The 24,962-nt window shown below is 41.9% G+C and overlaps 6 protein-coding genes across 6 annotated transcripts; 2 read left to right on the top strand and 4 right to left on the bottom strand.

Annotated features, from left to right (window-relative positions):
- Positions 1-2,138: 2,138 nt before the first annotated feature.
- Positions 2,139-3,181, bottom strand: AANATL2 (Arylalkylamine N-acetyltransferase-like 2). The gene has a single exon (XM_017075371.4). The coding sequence runs from the start codon at positions 3,119-3,121 to the stop codon at positions 2,465-2,467; it is 657 nt and encodes a 218-aa protein (XP_016930860.3). The 5' UTR covers positions 3,122-3,181; the 3' UTR covers positions 2,139-2,464.
- Positions 3,182-10,225: 7,044 nt separating this feature from the next.
- On the bottom strand, positions 10,226-11,319 carry LOC108018082 (accessory gland protein Acp29AB-like). Its single transcript, XM_017085524.3, has one exon. It carries the CDS (start codon positions 11,271-11,273, stop codon positions 10,416-10,418), a length of 858 nt encoding a protein of 285 aa, XP_016941013.3. The 5' UTR covers positions 11,274-11,319; the 3' UTR covers positions 10,226-10,415.
- A 385-nt stretch (positions 11,320-11,704) lies between these two features.
- Positions 11,705-13,347, bottom strand: Lrr47 (Leucine-rich repeat 47). Its single transcript, XM_017089387.4, has 2 exons — positions 12,683-13,347; positions 11,705-12,631 (listed from the first exon to the last, which is right to left on the bottom strand). The coding sequence occupies exons 1-2, from the start codon at positions 13,253-13,255 to the stop codon at positions 11,915-11,917; spliced, it is 1,290 nt and encodes a 429-aa protein (XP_016944876.3). The 5' UTR covers positions 13,256-13,347; the 3' UTR covers positions 11,705-11,914.
- Positions 13,348-13,988: 641 nt separating this feature from the next.
- On the top strand, positions 13,989-19,578 carry Fatp1 (Fatty acid transport protein 1). The gene is made up of 4 exons (XM_017089386.4): positions 13,989-14,213; positions 17,275-17,904; positions 17,960-18,161; positions 18,220-19,578. Exons 1-4 carry the CDS (start codon positions 14,107-14,109, stop codon positions 19,159-19,161), a joined length of 1,881 nt encoding a protein of 626 aa, XP_016944875.3. The 5' UTR covers positions 13,989-14,106; the 3' UTR covers positions 19,162-19,578.
- Positions 19,579-20,751: 1,173 nt separating this feature from the next.
- Positions 20,752-23,557, top strand: LOC108021612 (uncharacterized). Its single transcript, XM_017090411.4, has 4 exons — positions 20,752-21,483; positions 21,546-21,689; positions 22,131-23,145; positions 23,204-23,557. The coding sequence occupies exons 1-4, from the start codon at positions 20,951-20,953 to the stop codon at positions 23,330-23,332; spliced, it is 1,821 nt and encodes a 606-aa protein (XP_016945900.3). The 5' UTR covers positions 20,752-20,950; the 3' UTR covers positions 23,333-23,557.
- Positions 23,492-24,289, bottom strand: LOC108021613 (large ribosomal subunit protein mL62). Its single transcript, XM_017090412.4, has 2 exons — positions 24,055-24,289; positions 23,492-23,999 (listed from the first exon to the last, which is right to left on the bottom strand). The coding sequence occupies exons 1-2, from the start codon at positions 24,214-24,216 to the stop codon at positions 23,547-23,549; spliced, it is 615 nt and encodes a 204-aa protein (XP_016945901.3). The 5' UTR covers positions 24,217-24,289; the 3' UTR covers positions 23,492-23,546.
- Between the last annotated feature and the right edge of the window lie 673 nt (positions 24,290-24,962).

Below are 24,962 nucleotides of genomic sequence, written 5' to 3'. Positions count from 1 at the left end.
CATTCATTAGTTCAAAAGCTACACTTCGTCAAAGTTGAAAAATTTGGAAAAAAATCAAAAACGCTGGCATAAATGGCTTCTTTAAAAATACACGCGTAAAAACCGAAATTAGTTTTATGTTTTTTTCTTGATGGCTGAACCATAACGGAGAATATGCGCCATAGATCACGACAATCCGTTGGTAAATCGATTTTTAACAGATTTTTAAACGTATATACCCAAGCTCATTATTCGGGAGCAGCGGCCGTTAAACGTTATTTTAAATTTTCAGTGTTGGGGAACGTAAGAATTTGGTGCAAGTTGTTATGCATAACGTCAGTTTCCTTGCTAAAAATATATGAAAATGGTTTCCTCGTAACTGCAATCGCATACTCTTTAGCTTGCCCAGCGCTATAGCAAAGAAACTGACGTTATGCATAACAACTTGCACCAAATTCTTACGTTCCCCAACACTGAAAATTTAAAATAACGTTTAACGGCCGCTGCTCCCGAATAATGAACTTGGGTATATACGTTTAAAAATCTGTTAAAAATCGATTTACCAACGGATTGTCGTGATCTATGGCGCATATTCTCCGTTATGGTTCAGCCATCAAGAAAAAAACATAAAACTAATTTCGGTTTTTACGCGTGTATTTTTAAAGAAGCCATTTATGCCAGCGTTTTTGATTTTTTTCCAAATTTTTCAACTTTGACGAAGTGTAGCTTTTGAACTAATGAATGGAACTTAATGATGTGTATAAGAAAGTTAAAGGGCATTCTATTACCTGTAAAATGAGTCCTTAATGACCGAATTCGGTTTATCGCAACTCGAGTTAGAAAATAAAAAAGTGCTAAAAACGTTTTTTACACTTTAAAAAAAATTGGTACCATAGAAAAAATTTTAAGTGCCCTTTTCTTAATCAGGGAGATGTATCTTACCGGAAAACAAAGGTTTCCTGAAAGGCGTATTTCATCAATTTTCTTTTGTAAACTGGTGTTATTTAAGATAATAAAACTTCTATCTTCTTATAAAGTATTTCCCATCTCCAGGCGTGACGCCGGCAGAGACGTCGGCAGAGGCGAGTTATGTGTAAGTGGAGCGGAAGTGCACCCTCACACACACTCGCACACAGTGGGCGTATGGGCGGGGGGCCTATGGGCGTGGCTGAGGTAGAGGCAACTCGAAAAATGTTAAGGCATTCGTTATGTCAACAAGCAACAATGAGCAAGTCGGGATGGCAGGAGAACGGGAGGTCCTTGTTAGGCACATTACATCACTCATTTTGAAGCAGCCCGTGCGCTTGTCCTTGCGACTGTGCTTGTGTTTGTGATTGTAAGTCGGGAGTTTCCTAACGACCAAGTTGCCTCTGCCTCGGCATCCTTTTTTAATGAAGTGCAGCTCCTGTTTTCACGACCCCCACTTCCTTTTTCCCAGCTTGCAATTGCAGCCAAGCGACAAATGCCGCGCATTCCCATTTGCGGCGGGGAAGTGGAGACCCCACCCGGGAAACTGGAGGAGTTGGGATCCGGGGTTCTGGATCTGGATCTGGGACTTACGGGGGCTCCGACTCTGTGGCCTTTTCTGCTTTGTGGCACGTTCACGATTCCCTTTTGCGTTTTGTTTTTCTGCCTTTTGCCGTTAAAGGTATACAAATCTCTCGCTTCGGTGAATTCCAAGTGGAAAATGCGTTAATTGGGCATTAAATGGAAAACTGTTGGGGAGGGGTGTGTTTTTTGGGTGTTTCTTATGCCTTTAAGTGGTTTCTACATATAAATTTTTTTTGGGCAAATGGACCAGTACAGATGGTTACGCAACAATCAAAAATAGTACTTAGTTGTATCTAGTAGTTTTAAATTTAATACTTATGTTTAATTATTTTCTTGAATTTAATTTTTTTTATAAGAATTTAAAAATAACTATTTTGTCTTAAAAATGCAGGATAAGAAACGATGGAAACGCAAAAAGATTTTTGATCTGGTAAAAAATTGAAGATATACATGGTTGAATTTTTTTTAAGTAAAAACCATTTTCTTGGTTCTTAACTCTTACAAATATGTCTGTCCCAAGATTTTCTTCACAGCATAGTTAGTGAATGAAGTATGGATAGTTTAAAGATTTTTAAAAAAAAAAATCAATAGGAGCATAAATTGAAATATTATTTTGTAAAATGTATTTTTTATTTTCCTAAAATTTGTAATGTTCTTCACATAAGGTATTGCATTAAAATCGGTTGACTCATTCTCAAACATATTCGGCCGAAAAACTCTAGCTTTTTATAGGGCTACAGCCCTACATGCGACAACCCTCAGATAACACCTTTTTTGTTTGCTTTGATGTACACTATCACTTAAATATTACGAATAATATTGCATCCAAATTCTGTTTTGGGTGGCGGGTTTTTCGGAAAATGTACCGAATATGTTTGTTTAAAAATACTATAGTATACTGTAGTATATCCTTTGATGAGTTAATTTAATGGCACTACAGTCGGATGCCCACAACACTGGCTGAGGTATGGGGATCGGCTGCTGGAAGAATGACCTCCCCATTTTCGTCCTTGTAGTCCGCGTAATCCTTCGAGAGGACGACCTCCATTTGAAGACCGGTCATGAGACGCGTGGAGTGCAGGCTGGTGCAGGTGGAGGTCAGTACGGGGAAGCCCTGCTGGCGACCCAGCTCGATGGTGGCGGCCACAAGGCGGGTACCTATTCTCTGGCGACGAACGGAGGTGTCCACGCCGAGCATGTAGAGGTAGAGGGCTCGCTGCACTCCGAAGTGCTCAAAGACGTTGGCCTCCCTCTCGACTCCGGCCAGGAACTTGTGAATCTTGTCCAGCAGGCACGATACTTTCTTCTGCTCCGTCTCCCGGAACTCCCTCTCCAGATCCTCGGGAGTCAGCTCACCAGCCAGTACCACACCCACAATGCGATTCTCGTCGACGTCGACGGCCACCAAGGAGAGGTTCTGCGGGATGAGCGAGCGGTGCAGCTCCTCCTCCTCCGGAATCACTGCGGCCTGGGTCGGGTCCTCCTGGGGGATCTGCATCAGCGGCTCGTGCTTGAAGAAGTGCTTTGCGAGAAAGGCCTCCACCTCCTCGAAATCCTCCATATTCATGGCGCGTATAACGATCGCTGACATCTTCCCAAGTTTCTCACTCGCGGACTGCGACTGAGAGAAATTTAGCTCAATTAACTTATTGTATATGACCTCAAACATACAGTGAGCTTGCCCGCGGTATTCTAAGCTTTTAACGAATGTAGGTTTCTCCGCCCAGACTCGCGGAGAATTTGCCTCCCGGATCCCACCCCCCATTAACCCAAAAACAGGTCTTATCAAAGCTTTTTGATAAGGTTGAATGGCAACTGATTTTTCGTGAGCGTAAGAAACATATAGCGGTGCGTCCCACGCCACCTGAATGAGGCGATTAACTCATATCACTTGAAGAAAGTACACACAAACAAATGGTCTTGTTCAAATTGACTATGCAAATAGTCAAGATACAGATTGGGAAACTACAAACAGTACTTTAATAATTACAATAGTTGTATATGTATTTGGTTTTGATTTGTTTACTATATAATAGTGCAATTACTATTAACGTAGTTATGTTCACGTGATGTGAGTATTTATGTAAAAAGTGTAGGAGTTAGTCCTTTGAAAAATCCTATTTAAAAACGGTAATGTAAAAATTACTTTATTTTTATTTTACTTACAAGCGCAGTACCCAAGTGACGAATCTATGATTTTTTAAAATAATTTTATGTATCATATTTTTTGTCAAAATTAGTTTTGTATTACTCATTTTCTCATAGTTACATAATAACTATTTTTTATGCCAACCTTTAAAAGGGTCAAATCACCAATTTGTCAATATTTATTAGTCAATAATATGCTGACATAATATGCACTCATAAATAAAATCGATACTGCTTTAAAATTTAAAATTGGAATAAACTTTTTTTTTCAATATTAGTTATATATATTTTCCAATTATTTCACATTCTTAACAAGAAAGTAAGTCAAAGTCAGTCACTCATTTTTTTATTTACTAGCATTTCTTTATATTTTATTGACAAAATACTTATTAACATTTCTGTCTTTTTTATGAGGATTCTAACATCGTTTGTAGTTTTACTTAGCCTTAAGAAGTTTCTTATAAATCTGTTAATTATATTGTATAACATTATCCATTTTTTTACCAATTCACAAGAAAGACAGAGAACAAGCTATTTAAAGAATTATTATGTTTATATTTTACATCAACAGAAAGATTTACAAATTTACAAGAAAGACAGAGATAAAGCTATTTAAAGAATTATTATGTTTATACTTTTCATCAACAGAAAGAATTTTAAAGTCGATAATGAATCATTAATGATCATTATCAATATAACTGTACCTAATGTTTTAATTTCTTATTAAATAAACTATTATATATATTTCTAGCTTAAAGTTGAATAAATTGACAGTTAATAGTCACCCAAACTCCACTTGCATGCATGGACCACCGCCTGAAAGTAATTTCCCAACCCAAGAGCTTCGTCTTTCCACCTGGGCCACCTGCTGGTTCAATCAACTAATAAACTCCCCGAAGCCGACAGCGACTGCAAAGTGATTATTGATTTAATTACACATCAAAGCACCAAAGAAGATCTCGAAGGGTGGTACATGGTGAAGATGGGCGATAGGGTGTGGGGAGTGGGTTGGCAATCAATGCTTCTATAGGGAGAGCTCCGTCGTCTTACCCATGAAGGTGGAAAACCAGGAACTGGGAACCAGGAACATCCAGGCTGCTGTCGTCACTATGCCAATGTAATAAAATGCTAATGAATTAATTTTCGCAGGAACCTTGCAATAAAGTGACTTCCCCCTGCCATTTTGCTCTTAACTGCTCCTGATATTTAACATTTACGTTGGCCCAAAGACACTCCGGCGAGTGCATTAAATTTAACGAACTCTTATTAACTCGGAGCTCCGAAATGAATTATGCTTTTAATATTATTATTAAACATTTTACTAACCCATCAAAGTCGGCTGCAAATATTTGATGTAGTTAAATTTTAATCATCTCCCGGCCCTGTTTACACAAGGGAGCATTTCGAATTGAAAACGTTCCCTAAATAGTTGCATTAAACAAATAATTCGGATGGGAGCCACTCCCTTTGGGGAGGAAGTAGAGAGTCGGAAGTAGGCAAAAGCAATTTCCTAGTCACAGATTTGATTTTGTTTGCCGAAGCGGTGCGGCATAAAATCGTTTGCCAAATGCCAAAGCGCCCAGAAATATCTGTGAGATACATTCGGCTAATGAAATGCACGTTCTGTAGAAGTGGGCTGTTGCGGGACGGGGACCGGGAAAACTGGGCAAATAATCAACTCTGGAGCGGGAACAACAATAAGGACCACTGCCGAACCGCCTAAGAGCTCGTAAAAAAAACTCGCCACACGATAAAAATCAAAGGGAAATATCTGCCAACAGAAATTCAATACGATGTGGGGAGAACTGGACTCGTTCAAGGGATACCTAGTGTTATTTATTTTCGATCAGTCGGAAATAGAGAGTATTGAAGGGTATAGAGTATAATATCCCCACTTCTCCGTCAAAAATGACTTATTATCAAAGATGTGAAAATCAGTAGGATAATTTTTTTGGAAACTTGGCTGAAACCTAAGTAGTAAAAACTCAGAAAGCTTTGTGTTTTATTCGAAAAGCCTTTGTAAATATGTGTTTAAAATTTTTAAATAAAGTGGAGACGTCTAATATTCAGATTTAAATTATAAACTTTAAATTAAACTCAAAAACATTTAACTTCAAAATATTCAAAAATACGATATTTGAATTCAAAAACATTGCAAAATAAATCTTAAATAATATTTTTTCAATGGTTCTATAAACGATATACCCCTTTGACTTCCGGAATTCCCTGTAAGAGAACTCGCCTCTGCTGACCGCAAAGCCAAACTTTTTGCGTCAGATTTATGCGGCAATATTTTGCTTTGAAATCGCTTCGTGGCCAGCACCCACCTCCCAACACCCACCGCCCACCGCCACCCACAACCCATCGGAGCACAAAGACAAACACAAATACAACCTGTAGCATTCATTCGCCTGCCTGAGTTTCGCTTAAACGGGAGTTCTATTTACATTTTGCGCTCGAACGCATTTTATCTTTATCTTTTATGGCAAGCTGAATGGAATCGAGGGGATGAGCATCTAAATTTTAAATTGAAAATTGATTTTTCCCAATGCTCGTCGAGTGCTCGCATTGCTTTGTTGTTTATCTAGAATTTGCTGCTTGCTGTGACGGTTGGTCAATTTTTTGAGATTGATTCGTCCTATGCCCGCGGTCAGATGGAAGCAAATTCCCTGCAGGAAAGCGTGTTTTCGATAAAAAAAAAAGTGTAGGTTGAGGGGTCGAGAATGGAACATTTGCCAACATAAGTGTGCCTCAGTGACTTTCAATTCTATATTCAAGGATTCCCCATCAATGTGCTTTACATTCCTAGATGTTTTTTCCGGGAATCGTAGATATGGAAAGTGTAAGGTATATGATATCCCTAAAGTGGGCGGCTTTTGCTTTGACTAATTCGGTACAGATTGCATTTCATATCAGAGCACTCTTAGCAAACGGTTAAGGATTTTTAAAAAATAGGTAAATTTACAATTTATAAACATTCCTTTCCAAGGAATGGTAAAGGTAAAGCTCCTTTTAAAAAAATATTTAGATATATAAACTAGTTTCAATAGTTGAAATATTCAATACTTATTGGTGTGCTAATATTTTACAAATCTCGAATATTACATAAAAACTTTTTGACCATACTTTAAACGTAAGACCCCAGTATATGCGCATTCTTCCAGTCATTCCTCAAGGTAAACACTTTTTCCACCCCTCTGCACAAGTCTTTAAGTGAGTTTATTGATTTTCTGTGGGTCTTATCTAAATTTGCTGTAACAGTTAGCTGCTAAATTTGAAATATTATTAAGACAAATATACAGGGTCTGGAGGAATGAGACTTGGCTCTATAGAAGGCGGTCATAAGCCTATCAAAACGTTTTTATTAGATCCCTGCACGCGTCTGTGCGACAAGCCCCCCAAAAAGTGAGGAAAATCCGAGGGGGTCGCCGACAGTTTCGCGTGTGTTTGCACTTTTCCGCCTGCTTTTCCTTCGTTTTCGAGGGATGTTGGTATTGTGTTAAAGAAATTGATAGCGGGCGACAAATCATACCTTGTGAGGAGGTCGAAAAACTGGGGCTGCACTCGGTTTTTTTTTTGGGGTGGCTTGTGGCTCCACGGCTTATTTGGCCCGTAATGTGGTGGCTGATGTTCTGTGCTGTTGTTGTTGCACAATTTGCCGTCCTGCTAATAAAATTTGATAAGCCAAAGTGGAGCAGCGCCAGACGAGTCAAATAAAATGTTTACCCGCTGCACGCAAATTGGGGATAAATTTTATGTAATGCAGGGGGAGTGACACGGCGCCCAAAACACCCAGACATCCACCCCAGATCCACGGAGTTGACTCCGAACTCCGAACTCCCCGACTCCCGGCAATTGCAAAGTTAATTTGCGCATAAAAATGTTGCCAGGGGAGTCATCTGTCCGGCTCTGACTGTGGCCTCCTTCGAGGATTAGCCATAAAAGTGGCCTCGGTCTCCCAATTTTTCCCTGCCCTTTGATTTATGCCAATGTGTTTTGATTTGCGCCATTTCATTCTATTCTATTTGATGATCCCCTGGCCATTACCATTTCGGTTTGATGCATGCGAAATGCATTTTTGATGACAGTTAATGGAGTTTTTACTGTCTCCGAGCGTGGACTTTATGGGGGCATTTTTGGGGGACCTGCTAAATTTCCATTCCCTCAGCTGACTTGGCACATTTTGATGTTGGCTTTTGCTGTTTTGTTTTTTTTTCCTTGGTTTTTGCTTTTCGTTTTAGGCTGGGGCAGTGCAAATGATTCGGGGTTGGTTGGATTTATCGGGAGCAGGGGTCCAGACAGACCAAATTTCGAAACGTTTTTATATGGTCTGGATGGTTTATAAGGATTTTTTCCATTTATGGGTGTATAAAATGTACAAATTTGTGAGCTAACAACATTTTCAGTGGCCTGAGACGGCGAGATCAAAATGGTTTGCATAGCTCACTCTTAAGAGCCTTAAATTTTAGGAAAAAGTAAGAGTTTGAATGTATGAAAAAGTTAAATACAATCTTTTCTTTTATAAAGAAAACTTTAAGAAGGAATAATTTTTTTGATATTTAAACTCCTGAAGATAGGAATTCTATATATACCAAACAGTTATACATAAATACAATTGTTTTTGTTTTTATTGATACGTATTTAAATGATCTATCGTCTATTAGATGTAGTATTATTTATTAATACTTATTATAAACTATTTTTGCTAGTTTTCTGTGTAAAATTCAAATATGTCTTTCTAATGAAACGAACAAATTGCACCCCCAAAACCAACATTCCATATGCACATGGAGGCAGAGATTTTCTCCCATTAGGCGATTCTATTGCCTACTTTCCGGCTTACTGCAAATGTAAAGTCATGCCAAATATTTGCCCACACAAGGCGACAAAGTCAGGGCCGAAAAGCAAAAAGGACATCGTTCGGCAAACACACCCACACACGAAATGACAACCACCCACACACTCACGCATCTGCATAGCAAACAAAAAGGAAAGTCTGCAAAAGGGATGGGGACAAGGATGGGGATGGGGATGGGGAACAGGAAGCGGAAGCGGAGCCAGGACACTTAAACGCTGCTCAAAATTGGATTTGGGGCAGCTTAGAGAAATTCCCGAGTCCCAGTGTCCTCCCCCCCTGCTCCAGCCAAATGCTGATAAACATTTTTATAGTTAGGCTCGAGTTTGCCACAAGTCATGGCTCATCCTTTTCGCTTTTCCCTCTGAAAGGATCTCGGCCTTCGTCGCCTTATTCCCCAGCTGCACATTAAAGCCTGGCAATCGAGTGGGTGAGTCCTGCGAGGCTGTGTCCCTGTTTATGCTTATTTAAAAAAGTGGCATCGCTTCGAAGTTTTGATTTGATAAAGCAAAAGAAAAGCAAAGAACGACAAACGATAAGGAAAAGGCCTAGAAAAGTCTCCCTGGTAATTCTTGGATACCCTTTCAAACTTAGGTACTATTTAACTTTTCATGCTTCAGGTGGATAAATACTACAAGGATTACTGCCTTTTCATAGCAAGTTCAAATTGTATTTAATTTGATTTTATTTTAAATGAAAAAACTAAGTCCTACTATTTATTTTATTTTGATTGAGGGTTTTCCAATACGAGTATGATCTCTCATTTGATTTTTTGTTTTGCTTATATCCTCACAGAAGGATAACCTTTTTTAAAAAAGTATTATAAAAATATTTAAAATGTATTTACCTTTTATTAAAGTGTACCATGATATGATAGGACCGTCAGAGAGGGTATCAAAGGGATGGGCCTATGTGGTGGAAAAGTAAGAAGGCGCACAGTGGGATGAGTAGGTGAGCCGGCTGATAAAAAATCGTTTATGCAAGTCACATACGCACGAAGCTTTTAATAATAAAAACAACGAGCTTCTGTAATACAACAAAAGTAAGCAACCAAGCGTGCGTGTGAATGTCTTTATACCATCGAAAAGGAAGGAGATTCACTGCATCCAAAGCGTATCCAACCTACAGGCTGTGACCCAAATAAGAAGAAATCAATGCAGTCTATATGTAAGCTATTCCATGGATATATTAAATTTCTAAATTTTTTTTATAATTTGGTCGTGCTAAAAAGGCTTTTACACAATTTTTAATATGCTATTTGCTGGAAGAGTGTTTCATATATGTAGGTAGCATAGACTTAGTTGAAATGTCTATAGTGTCAAATTCAAACTTTGGGTTTCCAAAAATAGTTTTTTCGTACATATTTATACTCTTATGGAACGGAATCGGAAAGATGACAAAGTTGGGAAGCAAAAAAACGGTATTTTTGTAAAGTATTATAACTGGCATACATGTCGTATGATTCATTTTTTAGAGAACTTTGGCACCGTTACGAAACGGTTAAGAACAAATTGTTGCACACCCTGATATACCTCGAAAATTAGCAGAATCGGATACTCCATTATAGTAGTTTAAAAAGAAAATGTTCAACTCTTACCAAAATAAAAATGTTTGCTTACCTCTTTGCCTAACCCGAAGCGAAAGCGAAACACAAACCCAAACCCAATGTACAAACAAAATCCAAGCCCAAACTTTAAACAAAAAATGGAACATTTATTTTTTAAAAATCCAATTATTATTTATAAATCAATCCAAAGCGGTATTTCATAGTTTTTTGTACTTTTGCTATGAAAAACATTTTTATTAATGCCGTGTAATTATACAAATCAAATCTGGTATTCCACTTTATGTGCCAATGGTAAATGATTTTCTTTTTGTAACACTACACATCATTGTCTGCTTGGCAAATGAAATGCATAAGATCTGTGGTACAAGATAAAACTATCATATAGTTCCTGACTCCATACACGTAAACACAGTGCTCATCGCTGCGACCAAACTTGCGATAATTTGGTTCGTTTGAACGCCATTTAAAATAGGGAGCTTGCTTGCCGGTGGCCACAGTCCTAAAGTCGCCCTTTTCTTTGGGATCCGATATGCCCAACCAGTAGTTTTCTTGCTTAAGTTGCTTAGCTATGGCGTTAAACTCTTGATCATTTTTGAATGCCGCCAAATGGCCACCGATCTCAGCACAGATTGAATTTGCTGTCCACCAATTCACATATATGTTGTGCTCTATGTAAAATAATCTGGTTCCTATCCGTTGATAGTTCTGCAGCATGGTTCTCCGATCAACTTTGGATAGTGTATCCTGCATGGCGGTCAGTTGACTTTTCGTATTGCTCTTAATTTCTTGAAGTTTGCCTGCTAGGACTGTCTGATTGCCTTCTATTCTATCCAGTCTTTCCTTGAGGTCCTGTGGGATAGTCTGGGTCAAATTTGTCTGAAGGTAGGTCTGCTGGTCTTTCATTTGGAACTGCGTCGCCGTCAACTGGTTTCCTATTTGATTTAGTTTGGCCTGGGTTTCATTAAGTTTTAATTCGCAGGTATTTGAGTCCTGCTGTTTTTTTGTAATGTGATTGATCACTGGCTGCAGTGCTGAAACACAGTACGCACTGCATTGATTGGGAGGGTCCGATAACAGACATACAAAACGCCTAGCATTTTGGTCTCCTGCCAGAGATCCTATAATATCCAACGCAGTAAATGCCAGCAGGATAAATATCTTTGACTTCACCATTTGTACGACCACGTAAGTTGAAACTTTATAAAGCACTGATATAGAAAACATTAGCTGACTTTATATTATATAGTGTCTTCAAATAATCATGTTAATAAGCTTATTTGATCTTTTTATTTCTATTTTATCAAGAAATTTTATTGGTCCAATAGGTTATCATTATCTTAAAAACACTCTGTCAATATTGAATAGCTCTTGTTCTGCACACAAAATAATGTTGTTAAAATCAACTAAGAACAATTGTTAATTTACGATTTAATTCGTTTCCATTTATTTTTATGTTGATTTTGTAGCGCAGGGAGAAATAATTAAATATTTGTATAATGACGACAAAGTAAATGTGATACTCTCGGATTTTTCCGTGTATTTTGTTAAAGTTTTCCGCCCAAATGTGTAATCCCAAAAGCAAATTTGTATATACATTTCTTAACTATTTTAAATTCGCTTTTATTGGCAGTTTAAGTGTAACAAGATAATTTATGGGGGAATGAAAACATAATTGTATATGATAAAACATCACCATGTTTCAAATTTATATAAATTAGTAAACTTAAATAAGATTAAGTAACCCAGTAATAAAGGAATACGCAAACAATATAAATAAAACGTTGGCTTAACATGACTTAGTCCTAATCAATCAATCAAGGAAACTTGTTGCTGAAAATGCCGATGCACCGGTGCACCGAAACACTGCAACTGGGGCTGCAAAGGACAACATCCGCGTATATCTGGTGCTCGCGGCTGTATGTGAGGTTCTTTATGTTGGTGAATTTCGGCATGGTGACTCGCTGGAAAATATCCTCCTTGTTAAGAGCGTAGCAGAGCTTGCCGCACAGGCACTTGGGTGCCTCACAGATCAGTTCGATGAGTATAGCGGGCACGGAGCCCGCCGGCAAAGGAAGCTTATAGTTGTCCACGGCTCGGGCGGCCTGTAGCCACAAGGGATGTGGTGAGTTTGCGGTCGCCTTTTGACGAGACAACTGCTGGTCGGCCTCTGCATTGAAGGACTTAAAGCAATTACCCCACACATCCAAGAGGTCTACGTGCAGATCCTCGATGGCTGCCGGCAGGGACTCTAGTTTGTTGCTGCACACGTGCAGTTTTCGCAGTGCCTGCAGCCGACGGATGCCGAAGGGCAGACGACTAAGCTGATTGTGGTTGAGGTTCAACGAGACTAGGCTCTCAAACTTTACCAACGGAGGAGGAAAGTAAGTCAGTCCGTTGCTCGAGAGATCCAGCTCGCCGAGAGTTTGTCTAAGCTTAGTGCCCCGCAGCCAGCACCAGTCGTTGAGTTCACCCAGGCTGTTGCTGCTCAGGTTTAGGGACGTCAGGGCCAAACGACCCAACTCCGAGGGAATCTAAAAAGTAGAAAGGATTATTAAATGATCGTGGAATGTTGGCCAATCCACCTTGGTCAGCTTGTTGCCGCCGACATCCAGCTTTGTGAGGTTGCGCAGGGAGCACACCTCGAAGCTGAGCTTCACCAGCTGGCTGTTGTTGATGGTCAGCGACTTGAGGGTGCGCGGGAATCCCTTGATGGGGTACTCGCTCCGCTTGCTGACCACCATGCGCACCTGGGGCTGTGCCTTCTGGGGAATGGCCGTGGCGGAGGCGATGTTCAGTCTCAGATTGATGGCGTCCTTGCCATCCATGCCCAGCTTGAGGGTCTGTAGGAATCCCTTCAGCTGAATGGGATCGCACTTGATAAGCAGGTTCTCCGCCGGCTGTAGGAAGCCAATGGTGGCCTTGCCGTCGAGCACAAACTTGGTGTGGACGGCGTGGATGTTGTCCTTAACCTTGTAGCGGTTGCCCGTCTTGTTTTGCCCGCTGAAGAGGACCATTTCCAGCTCCTTCTTGGTGTTCCCATTTGAGTCTCTGGCGCTCTGCTTGTAGCCGATAGCCAGGGTCGATTTCAATGGTCGCGGCGTCCTGTTTGCCTGGGTGGTGCGGTTCACCACCTGGACCTCGCAAAGGATTTTCATGGCGGGGCGGTTTTTAGACAGTACCAAAAAACCCGCTAAATAAAACAAAACATTTGCAGTGACGTAGAGCGTTGCCACCTCGTGATAAAGTCAGCTGATAGAATGGCGCGGCCATCCAAGAGCTAGTGGTGGAACATAAGCCGATAGTTCCGGATCTGGTTCCGAACTGCAGCATAAAAAGCTTTCATTAAAAATCATACAGCGCAGGACTAGTTACAAAACCAAAACAAGTCACCTGCAATTGTTTGAAAAGTGAGCAGCTATTCGAATAAAAACACCGGAAAATGCTATTTCGCAAGGCTCGCCGACACTTTCTGCCGTTCTATATGTTCAATGGCTTCTTGTGACAGCGCAACGAACGTTATCAGCGTTTGCGTTACAATAGCTCCGGCATTGGTCATGCGAGGCCCGAGCTTACAGTAAGTAATATCTAGGTTCAGCATATGGAGCAATACAGTGTCCATTAATCTGAGAAAACTTATAAGTTGTAACTATATTTAACTATACCTTCCTTTGTTATTCCGATGGCTTAAAATTTGTTTGTTTCTTGCAGCATAACAGCTTATTGGACAACTATGTGAACAGCAATGTGATAATAAACATAGACAACTGCGCGCTCTACAGCACCAATGTAAGGAGTGATTTTAATGATTTGACCCATTGTACTAACAGAGTTCCCTTTCCGGCGATCTGGCAACGCGCAGCGCCCGGCCGATCGAAAGTCGATAACTTACGGATCGCACGATCGACAGCGAAGACGACGCCAGCGGTTTTTAGTCATATTTCGGTTTTTCTGCGCAACGGTCGCTTTCGGCTTGGCAATCGCCTGCGTCATCTACACGCTCCACACAATGGGCTGGATTTTTGCTATGCTCGTCGCACTGGTCGCCCTGCTGCTGACGAAACCCGGATGGCGTTGGTTCTACATAGCGGGTGCCACCTCTACCCGCGATCTGACGTGAGTGGGGGGGATCCTTAGCGAGGGCCCACTGTACCCGAAACAGTCGGTGATAAGTTTACAATACCGCCCCCTAGGGGTGTGCATTTCAATACAACATTTCTGGGCTTTTCTTTTGTGAGTCCAATTAGAGTATCAGAGAACTGAAAATCAGCCGAGTATACGAGTACGAGACTAGTACTTTGTTCCCCGCATTTCGCCCCTTGGTTTCAAAACCTCAACCACAGAGAAACTCGTTTTCCATCTATTTAGGTCGCCATCTGCTGCAGCCATTTCCAGTTGTTGGAGGAAAACTGAAAAGAGAAAACTTCATGGGGAAATGATAACAATTATGACGAATTGTCTGCGGAAATTATTAGTTTCTGCCACTCGATTACGAGGTTTATTGACTTCTTCAGGTTCAAGGTCGCCCAGCCCAAAAAACCAAAACAAACTCGCTTTTATTTTTATTTACCATTGACTTCGTACGATCGTCGCCCAGCGAAACCCTCCGCGCATACTAATCGATGCGATCGAGTGCGTCAGGCGGAAGACTACTGGCACACTAACCGATCTGTTCTTGAAAACGTACGCCAAAAAGACGAAGCTTGAGCAATTAAAATGGCGGAAGTGTCGTCTCCGTCTCTAATTTTCGAGTTTTCTAGGGTTGTCAGGGCATTATTTGCTGTTTTGTACAAGGGAAAATTTCCAAAGCACAGTATTTTTAAGGACCAGTCTAATTTTAAACCCATCTTTTAATTTTTTACTTGTAGGCTAAGAAAAAAACTTTAAATATAAATATCGGAAGCAGGAATACAATACCTTGCGATTTAAATAAAATAGCGGAAGCCACAACTCTTCTGCATTCATATTGTCGGAAGTTTCAGTTTCCTTCAAGGGAAAAATTTAAAAAAAAAGTTAAACACTGCACTGTTATTGCGATTCTTCACTAGGTTTACTGCCGTATATGGTTATAAAAAATATATTTTATTTTAAATGTTTTCCCCTTAAGCGTTTAAAGACTTATTTTTGTATACCTCTATATCTTTTAAGAGCTTTAATACAATGCTTCACGTATAACAATCAATTTTCGTAAATATTTCTGGACTATTAAACTTGCCTAAAAACTTAAGCTTAACGCTAAAAACCCCAAGTTTTTCTCAGCAGAAGAAGGCAAAATTTAATTTGCTAAGCATTTTGTGCTTTAGTGAGTCTCACACAGCAGATCAAGTTCCATGCCAAGGCCAACACTGGTTTCGACTTTACTTGCTTCGTATATACATATGTACTCTTTCGTGTATATGCGTTCACAACAGATTCTTAAGATCAATTTTAAGTCTGACCAGTCAACCTTGGCCACGTATTGAAGTTTTGGCTCCGGCAGCAGACTTATCTCGGAGCAAACATGTGCAGATTTTCCAAAAATACCAAACAAACCACTCGATGGGGGTCATAAGGCCTGATTAAACCCCTATAAATACACGGCTAAGCTAGCAAACTGCTTAGCCGGCAATCTTATCGACACTTCACTGCCCTGCCCGCGGTGCAAAGTACGCACGGGTGCAAAGCGAATTCAAATTGAGATCGTCGATGTGGTCGAGTCCCAAGTCGAGTGCAAGTTTTTTCCCCTTTCTAATATACGGCCCATCGAACTATTGCGGCCTATGTTTGCCACGGGGAAACGAACGATTTGTATTTGTTATACCTCACACATACTTACCGTATCAAATCTCTCTGTACCTTGAGTGCTTTAAAAAGGCTTTCAGACCGGAACTCCTCTTCTAAATTTGCAAGTAGAAATGGTTGCAAATTTCAATTATTATCAAATAATTACAAAAATATTGTCAGGGATAAACAAATTAGACAAATTGACCTACTCTTATATGGGCATATTAGTGCCCGGGTCCTAATGTTCAGGCACCATTTTTGTCGGCATATGCTACGTCGTGTGTCAAATGGATCCCATATCTTGAGAGTCAATGGCCGACTGCTGCACTTTGCCGCAGTACGATTACTCGTAGGTCGATCGACACCCGTAAATACCTGAATTGCATTTTACATGGTCTGCGTAACACTACTCATATACGCATGATTAATATAATATTATTTTACATGATATAACAAAGAATTAAAGTTTCATAGTTCTCATTCGATAACCATAAACGCAGTGATAAACATTATCTGACTTGGGTCAGTATGTACATATATTTGTTCACTTGGCTGATAGCTTCTTCAATATTGATACCTAGGTCAAACACTAGTAATTGTTCAAGTGAAAATGTTTCAAGTAAATCCAATAATCCTCTTTAGAGATAAGATATAATAGGAGATGGCCAACGTTGGAAAATTTCAATCGTACAGCTATATGTAGTCCGATTATTCATTTCATTTATTATTCATTTTCTCAGTTGAAGCTTTCTTCCACAAAATCTGAGAGGCCTTGCAAAACATATACGATTTTTTACACCATCGACCTTCTCGTGAACTTTTCATTACTCAGCTTGTATTTAGCAACGTCATTAATTTGTGGTTCGCTTGGTCGGACTAGGTTACCACGTTCGGATTCGATTGCAGCCACTTCAGGCGGTTTTATCTCTGGCTTTATCGCATCACGGCTGTTGCGCTTGTTGAGCTTCGATTTCTGTGGTCTGTTTTTACAGGCCCCAACCACTAACCATAAAACACGCGATCGATGAGAGCAGATACTGCCGGTACTGGTACTACCCTCGACTTGTACCTTATCAACCACTTTCCCTTCAACACAAAATAACATATTCGTTGGATTTATTATCTATATGTGGATTTTTAGACATATAAAATTGGAATACCAATATTTGGACCAATATTATTAGTTACCAGTAATTTTGTAACAGTTATAATTAAAAGGGATTTTTAATTTTAAGTAGACATGCCCCATAGTAATGCCCCTTGTTAATACAACTTATTTATCTATATTTCCATTTTAAGAAAACTACTCAATTAACTTTGAAATGACTATTTAATTTGTTTAATCTCATAAGAAGTACCGAGTTTTTAAAAGAATCTTACTGATTACCAAATTTTAATTTCTTTCTTTGCTCAGGGCTCTTTGGGCCTATATCAAGCTCTTGAGGTACACGAAACGTCATGAGCGGCTCAACTACACCGTAGCGGAAGTCTTTGAGCGTAATGTTCGAATCCACCCGGAAAAGGTGGCTGTAGTCAGCGAGACTCAGCGCTGGACCTTCCGCCAGGTTAACGATCACTCCAACAAGGTGGCAAATGTGCTGCAAGCGCAAGGCTACAAGAAGGGCGATGTGGTAGCCCTTCTGCTGGAAAATCGCGCCGAGTACGTGGCCACCTGGTTGGGTCTCTCCAAGATCGGCGTGATTACTCCGTTGATCAACACGAACCTGCGTGGTCCTTCCTTGCTGCACAGCATCACTGTGGCGCACTGCTCGGCCCTAATCTACGGCGAGGACTTCCTCGAAGCGATTTCCGATGTGGCCAAGGATCTGCCCGAAAGCCTTACCCTGTTCCAGTTCAATAATGAGAACAACAACACCCAGACTGAGAAGAACATCCCGCAGGCCAAGAACCTGAACGCCCTGCTCACCACTGCCAGCAGTGAGAAGCCCAACAAGACGCAGGTTAACCACCACGACAAACTCGTCTACATCTACACCTCTGGTACTACGGGATTGCCCAAGGCTGCCGTCATATCTCACTCCCGGTGGGTATTATCTTTATTATTGCTCATTATGTATCAATACCATGGTTATTCTCAGGTATCTGTTTATTGCTGCTGGAATCCACTACACCATGGGTTTCCAGGAGGACGACGTCTTCTACACGCCCCTGCCTCTGTATCACACCGCTGGAGGCATAATGTGCATGGGTCAGTCGGTGCTCTTCGGCTCTACGGTTTCCATTCGAAAGAAGTTCTCGGCATCCAACTATTTCGCCGACTGCGCCAAGTACAATGCAACAGTAAGTGGGATTTATTGCCTGCTAAATCACGTTTTAACTCGGCCTTTGTGATTTCCAGATTGGTCAGTATATCGGAGAAATGGCCCGCTACATTTTAGCTACTAAGCCATCGGAATATGACCAGAAGCACCGAGTGCGCCTAGTCTTTGGAAACGGGCTGCGTCCGCAGATTTGGCCGCAGTTCGTAAAGCGCTTCAACATCGCCAAGGTGGGCGAGTTCTATGGCGCCACAGAGGGCAATGCCAACATCATGAACCACGACAACACGGTGGGCGCCATTGGCTTCGTGTCGCGCATCCTGCCAAAGATCTACCCGATCTCGATCATTCGCGCCGATCCGGACTCTGGTGAGCCCATTAGGGACAAGAATGGCCTGTGCCAGCTGTGCGCTCCCAACGAGCCAGGCGTATTCATCGGCAAGATAGTGAAGGGAAATCCATCTCGCGAGTTCCTTGGCTACGTTGACGAAAAGGCATCTGCCAAGAAGATTGTAAAGGATGTATTCAAGCACGGTGATATGGCTTTCCTCTCCGGAGATTTGCTCGTGGCCGACGAGAAGGGATATCTGTACTTCAAGGACCGCACTGGAGACACTTTCCGTTGGAAGGGCGAGAACGTGTCCACCAGCGAGGTGGAAGCCCAGGTCAGCAATGTGGCTGGGTACAAGGATACCGTGGTTTACGGCGTGACAATTCCGCACACCGAGGGAAGGGCCGGCATGGCCGCCATCTACGATCCTGAACGGGAGCTGGACCTCGACGTCTTCGCCGGTAACTTGGCCAAGGTGTTGCCCGCCTACGCACGTCCCCAGATCATTCGACTGCTCACCAAGGTGGACCTCACAGGCACCTTCAAACTGCGCAAGGTGGACCTGCAGAAGGAGGGTTACGATCCTAACGTGATCAAGGACTCGCTGTACTACCAGACTTCCAAGGGGCGATACGAACTGCTCACGCCGCAGGTGTACGACCAGGTGCAGCGCAACGAGATCCGCTTCTAGGAGCTGCAACGGAGTTGTGTTTGAGCCTTGCCTTTTGCCCAATATGCTGTTAATTAGTTTGTAAGACAATCACGAGTCGACTTAGTCTAGGAGAGGAAGAAACCGGGGATAATCGGCACCAGAGATCATACAGCCTAGGAGATCCTTCCGAAGCACATTCCATGTCAGCATTGCACTTTTGTACACCGTAAGCATATATATCGCAAACGTAGTTGCATCTGCATTTGTGTAGTTGATAGCCTCTTATACGCATTTTAATTGTTTTTAGCCTGCTAAAAAACCTTGTTAAGTGCAATTTCAGCTATTGTTTAGTCAGTTTTAGTGGCATACACACTTCCATTCTCGCTGCGTTTGCCTGTACATATGAGAAGCTCTGATGTTTTTGTATCAAATAAAGTTTGTTTCTTCGCCACTGGATGTATTTAAATTCTCTGTTTGTCGTGCTGGAGAATGACACCATCTCACCTGCATACAAATGATCTATCAATTGGCTGCGACTCTCGAATCTATAGAAATGCACACAGATACACGCGTGCCGTGAGCATTCAATTAGCCAAACTTGAACCTCGCCGACGTTCAAGTGCAACCGAAGGCACGAAATTAATGTTTAATAAGATTATATAATCTTTTCATGCGAGTGAATTATTTTACGACAATAACGCAATGTAGAAGATGCGCCCTATAACTTAAATATATGGGATGTTGTAATATGTGGAATCTATTCTGTAGCATCTTCGATAACTTGAGTATATTTATAATTACTGCTTTCTCACCTATTATTATGCGACTAGAACTCACGACTTAATTAGCGACAATAAATGCTTAATTATAATCCGTCATCTGGCTTACTTTTAACCAGAGCCTATCATTTGGATAGCTGTTTAACCGGAAAATTGGACGGGCTGAAAACAAAAAAGAGTTCCTAGCATCGGTAATTTAGTATAACATTTTAACATTTTGGGAGAGCTCTATAAAAGATTTTTAAAATATATAAAATGACTGCTTTAAAAAATTTGCTTTTGGTAATATAATTCTTAGATATATTAACATAATCAAAGTTAGTAAAAACATAAATCGGTTATATTTGCGGTTATACTCGTATAAATACATACTTAATTCAATAGACTGCGAATTCTTAGTCAAGGAATAATGGAGATAAATTCGACTCTTCAGGCCTGTATTACTTAAACTCGAGTTTCACATTTTGCTTTGAGAAAAGTGTTTTTTAATTCATCTTATTTATGTAACAGTGCAGATGAAAGTATTTCCAGTTCCATAAAACCGATTTTAAAGTCTATTGAAATTCCAAAAAATGTTTGAAATTTAAAATCAGAACAGGTCTGCTTATGTTTATATTTTCACAGTATACATATAGAGAACAAAGTTGAAATAAAAAAGTTTTTTAATACTTATCCTTTCAAGAATTTTAAAAAGAATAATCCGATCACGAACTAATTAATATAAAAACGGGCCACTTCGATTTCAAAATGAGCATCAGAGCGGGAAGTCGCAAAAGCTCCATTCCACCAAGATCCTAAGTATGGCCAGTGGGCTTTCTTCCGGGTGACTGGCAGATCGGCGAGAAGCAGCACCCAGCCAAGAACCGTTATCAGTGGCGGCAATAACAAGCGCCGCTTCACCCACTTCCAGTATAAAGAAGATTAGTGCAGTTGCATCGCCGGGTCCGTCCATTTGTCCACGTGTGAGTGCGGGTGATCATGCAGTAGATCGATTTCATACAAAGTGTGAGGTAAACACAAGCCCCAGAAAGTCATTTCCTACCGCAACGATGACGGGAACAGCCGCCGTGCTCCTCACAATTACGATTCCCACGAAGGCGGAGGAGGAGCGCCTGAAGAAGGTCTACGTCCAGGTGGTCAACGGAGAGGTAGCCACGCCCACCGAAAGTGCTAGCAGATCTTCGACGATCGAGAGCCTCTCCACCATTCGGATCGGGGAATCCCCGGAGAGAAAAAGCCACAAGCCACAGAATCCCCTGCCAAGGATCCAAATTCAGTCGTCCCATGATCAGCTCCTCGACCTACCTCTGGACACGGCCCAGGAGCAGGTGCTGCGCCAGATCCTGAAGAAATATCACATACCCAATGCCGTTTGGCTGCCCAGTCTGGAGGGGAATGCCTATCACATCAGCTTCTCCATGGACTTTGACGAGCGCTACGAGAATCTGTACGAGGCTCTGCAGGAATGGGGCATCGGCGATCGGGAGGGATCCGCCGTGTCCGTGGTCGGCTGCCTGGCCCACAGATCCTTCATGCAGCGCGAGGCTTCGGAGGAGCAGGGAGACCAGCCTTCTAGCACCGAGTAAAATATTTTAAAATGTGGAAATTTAATCCATGCAAATCTAAAGAGCTTACATTCTCTAGGTACCTCAATGCCCAGAAGCAGGGCATCTGGAATCGGTTTATGAACTCTGTGCGATCCCGGTTGAATGTGGCCCAGATATTGAGAGATGTTCGTCAGGATGCGGCCATTACCTTTGATTTTTGTATACTACTCGTATCAGCAGCGTAAGAATTATCTTTAACCAACATGACATTAAATTAGGGCTTTCGAAAAAGACTTTCTATGGTATAATGCCAATCTAAACAAGTTTATATCATTACAAAGAAAGCTTGATTTTTTAGTCCGATTTTAAAAGAATAATTTTAAAATATTTTTAAAAGGCGTACTTTAGATTCAATTTTTTAAACCAATCATTTTTTTTCTTTCTTAAAAATGTAATGAAGACTAAATTCATTATAAATTGGAACTAACCAAATTTAAACTTCAGTTTTACTGCCTGTTTATGTTAAACATATAAATTTTCTTTTTTCAAATTCAATAATCTTGCTTACAAACTTTACTTATAACTTGAAAGCTTGTACAACATTTGTTTAAGATCTGCGGTCTACCCTTTTCTGATATGCAATACTTTACAATCCACCTGTCATATCAACTATCCATTTCAGAGTTCTGGCGAGCTTTGGTCTGGTGGAAAATAGCACGATTTTTCTGGCCTCCAGCATGCTTATTTCTCCACTAATGGGACCGATAATCGCTGCTATTTTCGGAACTGTGATTCAGGACCGATCGCTTCGTCGGTTGGGCATGCTAAACGAACTGATCGGCATTCTGACCGCCACCCTGGTGGGCTTCCTCTTTGGACTGGTCGTGTGCACCACGGACCACAAGTACGGAATCGGCGAAGGGCTCACGGAGGAGATGCTTTCCCGCTGCGATCTGCACTCTCTGATCGTTGGGGTTTTCACGGCAATCCCATCGGGAGCGGCAGCTGCTATAGGAATCCTGGGTGGCAACATCGGTTCATTAGTGGGCGTGGCCATATCCGCATCTCTGCTGCCGCCGGCAGTTAACTCAGGACTCCTGTGGGCGGTTGCATGCATCTACAAGTTCTTCGAGAACGACGACTCCCTTTACGTGGATGTGATCAAGACGCGACGCTACTCGGACAACCAGGCCAAGGAACTGGCCGTGCTTGGCGGCATTAGCATGTGCCTGACACTATCCAACGTCTTGTGCGTCTATCTTATGGGCATCCTAGTGCTGAAGATCAAGGAGATCGCCCCGGTGATTGGGCGAAAGAACAAACAGTTCTGGAAGCACGATATAAAGCTGGCGCGGCATGGAAAAGTGGAGACAGAGTCCGAGATTTTGGACGAGCTAATGGCCAATTTGCCCACCGAGGATCAACAGGCGTTGGGCTCGCTTAATCGCCAGTTCCTGCGCCGCCTGGACGAGGCGAACTACCAGCACACATGGTCGCCGCTTAGCAACCGACACAGTTTCTCAATGCAGCCGCCCGGCGCCGGCTTTTCCACCATTCACCGCCTGGAGCAGCTGTACGCGTCGAGAGCAGGGAGTGGTCAACCTCCAGCAGAACGACGCCAGCGCCACAGCATTGTGAGCAGACCATCGCAAAGGAGTCACGAAGTCTCCATTCAGTTGAGTCCGGTAACACAACCGGTAAGGATCACACAGTCGGAGCTCTATCCTTCTTAGTGGCTTAATTCTTGCATTGCAGCGTCCTCGATTTGCCAGCATGCCCTCGCAAGTGGGAAAGAACGATCCAGCGAAGGAAACAGTTATCCAAGTGCCCAGCTCCAAGCGATTTACAGTCACGCCGGCTCGCGTGGACGAGCAGCTGCCCTAGAATACTATTAGATCCCTCCGGGTTTCTCCTTCACAGATTTTGTATAAACTAAAATATTATTAGTGCCAATTAACTAGTTGTTATACTCTAGCAGAGGGTATAACAAGTCGAATCCTTTACAAATCGGTAATAGTGAACACCCGAAATGGACTTCATTACTTAGTTATGTGTTTATGTGTAATGTGAATCTCTGTGCAACAAATTTCAATAATAACTACAAGTCTATTCCGCTGGGTCCTTGGCGATCCGCTTTGACCTGGGCGCGACCTCGTTTCAGCTGGAGGCGTTCGCGGGCCGCTCGCTCGTGACGCCGTCGAAGCTTCTCCAGAGTCTCCTCACTGGGCGGAGCCGCTTCTGAGGGCTCCTGGGAACGAATGATGGTGCGCAGCTTCTCCAGGGCGTCGGCCAAGTTCATTTGCTGGGAGCGCGTGAGGTCGCTCTTGATGTAGAAGTAGCCCTCCTTGGTAATGCGGTTGGCCAGCACCTTGAGCAGCTTCTGACGCGTCTGTTCGGGTATCCAGTCAGCCTGAGCCACCTTAAAACGCACGTCAACCTTGGTGTTTACGGTGTTCACGTGTTGGCCTCCAGGTCCCGAGCTCCGGCTGTAGGTGACCTCCAGTCTATCCATGGGAATGAAGCCGTTGAACTTGTCGCCGCTTGCAGGGGGCTGGGGGTTAGATAGGTCAAATTAGGTGATCCCCAGAGTCACTGCATCCACTTACCGGCGGGGGCGGCGTGTAGATCTGCAGCCGCGAACTGGGATAGAGCTTGTCCAGGGATAAATCACTCTTGTAGGAGAGTTGACGGCCCAGGAGGGTGTTGGTGCCGCCGGAGGAGCTACTCTGACGCAGGACGCTGATGAAGGCACGCGTGATTTTATTCATTTTATCCCGATTTCAGACAAATCAAATGTTACGAGGGCGACGGTTGTTTTCACCATAAAACAGCTGTTTGCGGTGAGTTAGGAAAAGTGTGACCGCTCGGCGGTTTTTGAATATGCCGAAATTAGCGGGAGAAATAACAACTTGTAAGCCACGAAATATGTTTCTTGATTTCAATTTATCAAAAACTCTTTTTAATATTATTTATGCTTTGATTGTCATTTGCAGCGTACTGTTTTAGAAAACCGGGAACTTTAAAATTCAATTACAAGAGAACCATGGCTTACCGCCAAGACTTTTTTACATGTAATTTCTTAAGAATTCGCGTTGCATTGATGATCATTTTTTCGCCAATTTCGGGGGTTAGTCTCTTCATTTATTAAATATAAAAAGTTAGTTGTTCAACTTGCATTATTTTTTTAACAAAATATTTTCAAGTATTCTCAACTAATTTTTTTCCGTTACTTTTACTTGAACAAATCTGGCTTGTAAATAAAAATATTTTTCTTGTTTCCAGACTTTAGTATAGAAATGACATTTGTTTATAAATTCTAAAATTATTTGTGGTGGCGTTTGTCGTTCTCTAGATTCTGCATGCCTATTCCAAACTTTCAAGCTTTTATAGTTTAGAAAATCTCTGCGTTTATACGGACGTCGGATAGACGAACATGGCTACTTAGACTCAGCTAGTGATCCTTTAATTTCTGGAGGCTGGATGACTTCAATCTTCCTTGAAATCACTTCAGATT

The sequence above is a fragment of the Drosophila suzukii genome, chromosome 2L (assembly GCF_043229965.1).
Source record: "Drosophila suzukii chromosome 2L, CBGP_Dsuzu_IsoJpt1.0, whole genome shotgun sequence".
Taxonomy (NCBI): Eukaryota; Metazoa; Arthropoda; class Insecta; order Diptera; family Drosophilidae; genus Drosophila; species Drosophila suzukii.
The sequence above is the reverse complement of the archived record's forward strand: the minus strand, read 5'-3'. Positions and strand labels throughout refer to the sequence as shown.